At 53.4% G+C, this 8,361-nt stretch overlaps 1 protein-coding gene across 3 annotated transcripts; it reads left to right on the top strand.

The window, feature by feature from the left end:
* Positions 1-485: 485 nt before the first annotated feature.
* On the top strand, positions 486-6,191 carry EGR3 (early growth response 3). 3 transcript variants are annotated; one of them, XM_033228508.1, is made up of 3 exons: positions 1,027-1,146; positions 1,563-1,615; positions 2,434-6,191. In XM_033228508.1, exons 2-3 carry the CDS (start codon positions 1,576-1,578, stop codon positions 3,441-3,443), a joined length of 1,050 nt encoding a protein of 349 aa, XP_033084399.1. In that variant the 5' UTR covers positions 1,027-1,146; positions 1,563-1,575; the 3' UTR covers positions 3,444-6,191. The 3 variants fall into 3 exon arrangements, with proteins under 3 accessions (XP_033084395.1, XP_033084399.1, XP_033084407.1); XM_033228504.1 differs by lacking the exon at positions 1,563-1,615 and having other exon boundaries at positions 486-1,146; XM_033228516.1 differs by lacking the exons at positions 1,027-1,146; positions 1,563-1,615 and adding an exon at positions 1,701-2,173 and having other exon boundaries at positions 2,434-3,853.
* Positions 6,192-8,361: the final 2,170 nt, after the last annotated feature.

The following is an 8,361-nucleotide window of genomic DNA, read 5'->3' as shown; positions in this document are numbered from 1 at the left end:
CAACGCACGCCTTCCGGGTTCCCCAGCAGTTCCCGGGCTGCAAAGGGACTTTGCCAGGTGTTTTCAACTCTCTTTCTAACTGCTAGGGTGTTGGAGACCACTTGCAAACAACCCCACCCCATCGCCCACCATCCCCCAATGCGCTCTCCTAATGCAAACCTCAAATAAACACACACAATGAGTTACTGGCGTTTCGACTCCACGCTACTAGCTTTGCGCTTTGCATGCAGCTGTAACCTTCTTTCCTCTCTCTCGCATTCTTCTTCTTTCTTCTCCCTTTCTTTTTTTCAAGAGCCGCGAGCGGTGCGGGCGCCGCACGTTGGCTGCGGCCCGCTTCCTGCTTTCTAATGTTCCATTGTGAGGAGCTTCCATTGTGACGTCGCGCCCCTTCGGCTGGGCTTTGTCTGTCCATATATGGGCAGCTACGTCACGGAGCTTTCCCGGGGCTCAGATAAATAGGCTGGTGGAGTTCCCTGGCCGGGAGCTTTTGGGCAGCAGTGAGCTTGCTAGGAAGCGGCGGGGCTGGTGGTGGTGGTAGCGGCGGCGGCAGCGGCGGCAGAGGCGGCGGCGGCGGCGGTGGCGGTGGCGGTGGCAGATCGGGGGGCGGGGGGGCGGCGGGCGCGTGTCTGTTTGCGAGATCAATACTGAGGCCGCGTCCGACCCCCTTGAGCCGAGATCCCCTCAGCCCAGCCCCCACCCCACCCCTCGCACACGCCCCCCCCCCCCCCACGACCCAGCCTCTTACCGCACCAGCTGAGGCACCCAAGAGGATTACCCCCTGGGCCCCCTCCCGCCCCCCAAAAAAGAGAAGATCCCCTCTCCTGGCCCATCCCTTCCCTTCTTCCCTCCCCCCTCCCCCCGAACTTTCCCTCTCGCATGCTTTTCCCCTGCACCACGGATCGCCTCTCGGATGCCGCTTGCCTGGAAGCTGCGTTAGGAGCGAGCGGCGGCGGTGGCGGTGGCGGCGGTGGCGGCGGCAGCTCGGGAGTGCTATGACCGGCAAACTCGCCGAGAAGCTGCCGGTGACCATGAGCAGTTTGCTAAACCAACTGCCTGACAATCTGTACCCCGAGGAGATCCCCAGCGCGCTCAACCTCTTCTCCGGCAGCAGCGACTCGGTAGTCCATTACAATCAGATGGCTACAGGTAAGGGCGGCGGGGAGGCGGCGAGGCAGCGAGGAAGGAAGGGGAAAGGAAGAGGAGGAGGGGACGACCTGGTGATGGATGGATGGATGGATGGATGGATGGATGGATGGATAAATGGATGGAGAGATGGGGGCGCGCTGAGAATTTTGCGGGGGGCGAGTTGCTTTTCCCACCCACTCCTCCCGCCCTCCTCGATCGAGAAGGCTAGGTTGGCGACGCCACGGTAGAGGCTTCGGTTCTCCCGGGTGGGGGCAGCCGCCGACCGGAGGGAGGTAGGTGCGAGCGGCTCTGGTGTTCTCCCTCACCACGCAGGGGGCCCGATCGCCGGGCTACGCGCAAGGCGTGGTGCTGTCGCCCCCTTCCCGGGAGGAGCTCGGCGTCTTTTTCACCCGCGCTCTCCCCCCTTACTCCCTCAGCCTCCCACCCGGGATGGAGCCATGTGCGGCGTGGAGTCCCCGCGGTGGGAGAGGTACTGCGACGCTGCCTTTCCGGGGCGTTCAGCAAAGCCGTGGGGGTGTGGGGACGGCGGGGAAAAGGAGGGGGCTCACCCGCGGGGTGAGGGCCTGCCACGGGGAATGATCTCGGGGCCGGGGAGCTGGGGAAGGGCGGCCGCTCCCGCCATGGAGACACCGGCCGGTTTTCCGTCGCTCTCCACCCTCCCTAGCTGGGGCTAGGCTTTTCCCCTTCAGCAAGAGCCTAAAGCTCCTTCATGCCGAGGAGGCTGGGGCTGGGGTAGGTGAAGGGAGAGCTCCCTTTGAGGGCGGCACCCTTCTACGCTCCGAGGACAAAGCGTCGGAGCGCTCTGGGTCCGCGACCCGGGAGCAGCGCGCGTGGGGGGCATCGCCGGGGAGGGAAAGGTGCGGCGTCCTGGAGCGGACAGGGCCAAGGGAAGAGGCCGAGTTGTGTGCGGTGGAGAGCGAGAGCCCAGCGCGCTCCGGGTCTGAAACTACCTGTAGCTGCAGCTACCTGCCCGCCCCACCTCGGGAAGAACAACAATGCTTCTCGCGCGCGCGCGCGTGTGTGTGTGGTACGTGAGTGTGTGCGCGGCTTGTGCGGTGTGTGTGCAGCAGCCACTCCACACCCGGATCCGTAGTATTTTGCTATATCCAGGTTGCTCCCAGGAGCGCGGCACCGCCCGCTTTGCGCCGGGCTCAGCGTTCCTCTTACCCCATGCGCTACGCACTCCACCCGGCCGCACCCTCCGCACCTGGGCAAGGACCTGGGCCCCGTGGCCCGGAGCCGGCTCGGCTTCACTCACCCCTCCCCTCTCTCCCCCGCTCTCCGCAGAGAATGTAATGGACATCGGTCTGACCAACGAGAAGCCCAACCCGGAACTCTCTTACTCCGGCTCCTTCCAGCCAGCCCCCGGCAACAAGACCGTGACCTACTTGGGAAAGTTCGCCTTCGACTCCCCTTCTAACTGGTGCCAGGACAACATCATTAGCCTCATGAGCGCCGGCATCTTGGGGGTGCCCCCGGCTTCAGGGGCGCTCAGCACGCAGACGTCCACTGCCAGCATGGTGCAGCCACCGCAGGGTGACGTGGAGGCCATGTATCCGGCGCTACCCCCCTACTCCAACTGCGGCGACCTCTACTCAGAGCCCGTGTCTTTCCACGATCCGCAGGGCAACCCCGGGCTCGCCTATTCCCCCCAGGATTACCAATCGGCCAAGCCGGCGTTGGACAGCAATCTTTTCCCCATGATTCCTGACTACAACCTGTACCACCACCCCAACGACATGGGCTCTATTCCGGAGCACAAGCCCTTCCAGGGTATGGACCCCATCCGGGTCAACCCGCCCCCTATTACCCCTCTGGAGACCATCAAGGCATTCAAAGACAAGCAGATCCACCCGGGCTTTGGCAGCCTGCCCCAGCCGCCGCTCACCCTCAAGCCCATCAGGCCCCGCAAGTACCCCAACCGGCCTAGCAAGACCCCGCTCCACGAACGGCCCCACGCGTGCCCGGCCGAGGGCTGCGACCGCCGTTTCAGCCGTTCGGACGAGCTGACCCGGCACCTGCGCATCCACACTGGCCACAAGCCTTTCCAGTGCCGGATCTGCATGCGGAGCTTCAGCCGCAGCGACCACCTCACCACTCACATCCGCACTCATACGGGCGAGAAGCCCTTTGCCTGCGAGTTCTGCGGTCGCAAGTTTGCGCGCAGTGACGAGCGCAAGCGCCACGCCAAGATCCACCTCAAGCAAAAGGAGAAGAAGGCGGAGAAGGGCGGTGCACCCTCTGCATCCTCAGCGCCCCCGGTGTCGCTGGCCCCAGTGGTCACCACCTGCGCCTGAGGATCGGGCCCCCAGATCCCCACTTTTCCCCTCCAGTGCCTCCCGGCTGCTAGCCTGAAAGCAGCGGGAAAGCCAGCCACGGAGGCGCAGGGGCCGCGCCCTGGCCTCTCCATGGACGTGCGGCCCCTTGCTCCCCTTCGATGCCCTCGGTTCCCAACCTTTCACGCCGGCCAGCGGTCAGGGGCCAGGGCTGGACGCGCCTTCCCCTCGCGGTCCCCCACTGAGCCAAGGCTTGGGGGCGGAAAGGTGGCGTCTAGCCCGCTTTGTTCAGTTCGGATCGCCTTGATCCAGGGGCCGCCGGGCCGCGCCAAGGACCTGCAAGGGACTGAAGGCGGAGCCCATCCAACCCTCGCCCGACCCAAACACCTCATTGTTTCCCCCACGTCTCCCTCTGTACCCCCTCGAAGACTCGAGAGGGGGAGGGGGTAAGGAGCGCACCAAAGCGCAGAGCTTGCTGCCCGCCGCACGCACGCGCGCCTGCGTGCGGGGTTGCGCGCGAGTGTGTGCGTGCTCGCGTGTGTGTGTATGTGTGTGTGTGAGTGTGTGTGCGCGCGCAAGCGTGTGTGTGTAAGACTCTTGAGCTGAACTGGGCTGTGTTTACCCCAAACTCTTCCCCACCTCGGGTCCCCAAGCCGCTGGAAGATGTCCCAGGCTGGGGGTCCGCACGTGGCTGGAAGAGGTGGTCTTCCATCCGCTCTGAAATCATGTTTCTTAGAGAAATGCCTCGGATGCCGCCAACGCGGTGCTGCTGCCGCCGCTTCGGGTTTGGCCCCTCAGAACCCCTCCTTTTCTGAGCGCTTCCCTCTTAGGCCTCAGGGCAGTTTGATCTGTGGGGAGAAAGAGCAGCCATCGCTGAATCTGCCTTTTAAAATATATGTGTATTTCCCTAGCCCCACTCTAAGAAATCCACGTTCCTGAGTTTGCCCTCTGCCCTCCCCCTTCTTCCCCTTCTCCCCTCTAAACCTTCTCCCATCTCTTTCAAAATCTTTTCCCAGAAAGGCAGGCTTCAACCAGCCACTCCAGCTTTGTGTCTTCTCTCAATTACATAGCAATTTCTCCTTCCCACCATCATGGGGAAGCTGGCTCTGCTTTTGCCCTTTGTCATCACCAACACAACAGATAGAATTTAAATATATGTATATGGTGTGTGTGTTTATGTATGTGTATGTATATGCATGCATGTGTATAAAAATGCACATGCATACATATACATAACATACACACAATATGTATTCCTAGCAAAATAAAATCTCTAAGGTACTTGGTTATCCAGTGCAGTGCACCGGAATAAAGAGAATTTGTAGGCGTATACAGCTTTAAATGATTTATTTTTTATGAAAATGTTAACTGATGAGATTATATCTACATACGTGTGTTATGTGTGTGGATGTAGATACACACATATCCGTACATATACATGAGTGTACATGTGTACACATATACACATATATGTACGGATATGTGTGTATACACATATACACATCTCTGTCCAAAATTTCCTCAAAGATATGAGGATTTTTTCATGAATCCATGTTGATGAATGAGGTGTCTCCTTTCCATACCCAGTCTCACCTTCTCCCCACCCTACCTCACCTCTTCTCAGGCACCCCTCTTTCCCAGCTGTCCTGCCAACCCTTCTCGCACAGGGTGGCTCCTTAGAAGTGGAGTAGTAGGGAAGGTTGCTCTCTGCCACAGCTTCCAGCGCGGTCTTGACTGAATGTACTGTTCCTGTTAGCGTTATTTCTCCTGTGGTCAGTAAGCTGCCCAGAGAGAAGGAACAAAGGTCTGGAGTTTACAGAATGTCTGTTTTTAAAGTCACTTTATGCGTTTTCCACTGTTTTTTTTTTTTTTTTTAAGGAAAAGAAGTACCATTTTTGTTTTGTTTTGTTTTGATTTTTGGTGGTGGATAAATAATACTAAAAGGACTCTAGTGAAAAGGGGGGAAATCGAAGAGCAGGGGGTTGTGAATATCCAGGTACTTGGACTTTTTGTAGAAGGAGAGAGAAGAAGATGAAGTTTGCCAGGAGGGCCCATATTTTTTCAGCTGAAGGGTAAAATCTTTCTTTGCAGAGACAGTATTTTGCTGAATACTTTTTATAATGTGATGATTATTAAAAAAGCAAAAATTTTGGTCACTTCCAAGCTAGAAGGAGGAATCAGATACCCTTTAATATTTTTTCCTCGCTCCTTCTGGTATATGCATGTCACTGCATGATAATTGAGTTTTCCTTTGTTTTAATAAAACTGTTCTCAGACATTAAGCTAAACTAAGAGAAAAATAACTTTGTTGCCAAAAGGTTGTGCTATCCAGATTTTTTATATGTCTGCATGTTTAAAAAAAAAAAAAGCAACAAAAGAAAATGCACTCTAACTTATGTGAACTGAGAGAAAAAAATCAGGTTTTAAACAGGAAAACCTATGGGGAATGATATTTTTTGAAAGACTTTTGTATAAAGTTGAGTACTTAGAAAAAAGACAAACCAGATGTAATATATTTTGTGGATGTTTTTATTTCTTGGATTTATAGTACCTTATACTAAGGTTAAAAAAAATATGCTTGATATTGTGAAAAGGTGAAATTCTTCACCAACATTTCATTTGCTCCTTTGTCATATTGTAATGCCAATATAATATAGTTAATGAAAACAGCATTTTTAAAAACCGAAATATTGAAATGGTGTAATGTTGTACCATTTGCACTGTGAGCAAATGCTAATACAGTAAATATATTGTGTTTGCTGACAATCAGCCGGCCTATAAATCTCCTTATTTTATTTCTTGTTTTTATAGCATAAAGCTTTAGTTTGGCCTGGTTTTTGTCTTGGTTTGTTTTTGGCTGGTGATTTGTTTGATAGGTTGTTATGCCTGGTTGTGCCATTCTTCCTCTGAAAACTCTCAAAGTGGAAATGTGGAACTTGGTGTTATTGGAAGCAGGTCAGAATTTTGTGCAAGGTTCTGGTGTTTCAAATAGTTTTTAGTGTTTACTGTGGTACCAGGAAAATAGGCTTTCCCTCCACCCTTCTGTAAACCTCACACTGCCAGAGGGGTTAGGCGGACGGGTTAGGTAAATTCATGGGAGTCAGGGCTGGTGACTGGGAATCTTCTAGAACCTTCTTTCCAGTTTCCAATGGATATTTGGGGGTAGAAAGGAGGAGATCTCCTGGTTTATTAACAGTTGCTCTAGAGACAGTCCTAGGGAACGCCAGAACAGGACAGTGGAGGGCCTGTCAGCCACACTGAGTAGTTCTCTTGCCAAAGCTTTCGAAGCCTGAAAAACAGGTGGAGACTTGACCAAGGTTCTTCAGGGTTGGCAAGATGACCAGAGAGATTGGCAGCTCTTCTGTGGTCAGATCACTGGAAAAAATCAGATTTTAAACTTCTACAACTTTAATCCCGCTTGGACTGGATTCCTCTAGGCCTCACTATTTGGAGCTGCCTGGTAAAGGTGAACCTCGCTGAAAACCAGCTCCTATGAATGACCCAGGGATCCAATGCCTTGAAAGGAAGAAAGAATATTTGGGATTTGGAGAACACACGGGGAATGTTTGCATAGCCTCAAACTGCCGTACCTTATGATTTCTACCTCCCATAAAAGCAATGCTTCTCCTGTCCTCCAAGCTGTCTTTCTAGAACATTCCTCCTCCTTAACTTAGTTTATTTGCCAGCCCTAGAGCTGTCTCCATTTCTCTTGAGGAAAATGTATCCTCCACTTCCTTCTTGTGTCTGCATCTCTATTTTGCACCCCTCACCTTGTTCCCCATAGTCCTCAGAAGACTTTATCCCTTGAGGCTTATTCTAGAGCTGTCTTTGGACAAGTCATTCCCTGCTGCCTCCCCTTCTTCCTGCCTGCCCTCTAAAAAAAAAAACTCACCTGGGTTCCTCTGCAGTTCATTTCACATATGATCTGCCTCATCCAGGTTTAGGGGCCTGGTGTATAATGCTGCGCTATGTAAATGCTCCACCAGATTGTGACTGGGGTCTGTGTCTCAGACCCTGAGGTGCAAACCAGGTCAGCCACAAAGCAACAGAAATGCCGTGTCCCTGCTCAGAAACTGCTCTTCGGCACCCCCAAGGCAGGCCCACCACAGAGAAAAATATGGGTGGTATTTCTGGTTGGCTATAGTTACCAAGAAGTTGAGGCCAGACCTGGGTGGAGGAGGTAGGCTGTGGCCCTAGAAAAGAATGTTTTTGAAGTGAGAGATGAAGAAGGAGAATGCAGTATGGAATCTTAAATTTTCCCACCCACACAATTTTAGGTCACCGGCTGCCATCATGAATTCCCTTCTCTTACTTCATGAAACTTAAATTTCAGACTGAGGCTTCAATAGCCTCATAGAAGTATCCTTCCTTTTTAACAGAGGGAATCCAAGATGGCAGAAAGGTCCTGACAATTGAGCATATAGTCCATCTCTTTGCTAAACTAGATGTTTCCTTCCAGATTTCTATGTGTTTCTCAAGTGAGTAGTATGGGAGGAAGATACTGTCCCTGAGTGTCTTCATAGTCAGCATCCAGCCCCACCTGCACCTTCTCCAATCAAACCAGGCCTTCGGTGTTACACTTTCATCAACAGTGTACTATGCTGCATGATTAACAAACTCACTATCCATTGGTGGATATTACTCAACCCAACCTGGTTCAACCACTGGGTTACTTGGCAATATGGCAGTCCGCCTGGCTGGCACCAACCCTGTGTGGTGTAATCACTGATTCACACTTTGTAGCTAGATAAGACTGTCCCAGATAGCATCACACCAGCTACCCAACCCGCCTGGGTTTTGTAAATATGGGGAGAGGAGACTCAACCCTGAAACTCAGGGATGAAGTAGGGAGAAGGTGGAGGGAAGGCCTAGATGGGGCTATCATGGGAGGGAATTAGTAGATGCTTTGCAATGAACAGGCCCTGGGCCCTGGGGCAAA

Source organism: Trachypithecus francoisi, unplaced genomic scaffold (assembly GCF_009764315.1).
Source record: "Trachypithecus francoisi isolate TF-2019V2 unplaced genomic scaffold, Tfra_2.0 Contig01440, whole genome shotgun sequence".
Classification (NCBI taxonomy): Eukaryota; Metazoa; Chordata; class Mammalia; order Primates; family Cercopithecidae; genus Trachypithecus; species Trachypithecus francoisi.
Note: the sequence above shows the minus strand (reverse complement) of the source record. Positions and strands in the feature narration are given on the sequence as shown.

What these genes read in the sequence shown, in the direction of transcription:
- EGR3 (XM_033228504.1), top strand. Translation starts at nt 993, where the DNA reads ATGACCGGCAAACTCGCCGAGAAGCTGCCGGTGACCATGAGCAGTTTG. An exon ending in TTACAATCAGATGGCTACAG is followed by an intron (nt 1,147 to 2,433) that starts GTAAGGGCGGCG and finishes CGCTCTCCGCAG; the next exon opens with AGAATGTAATGGACATCGGT.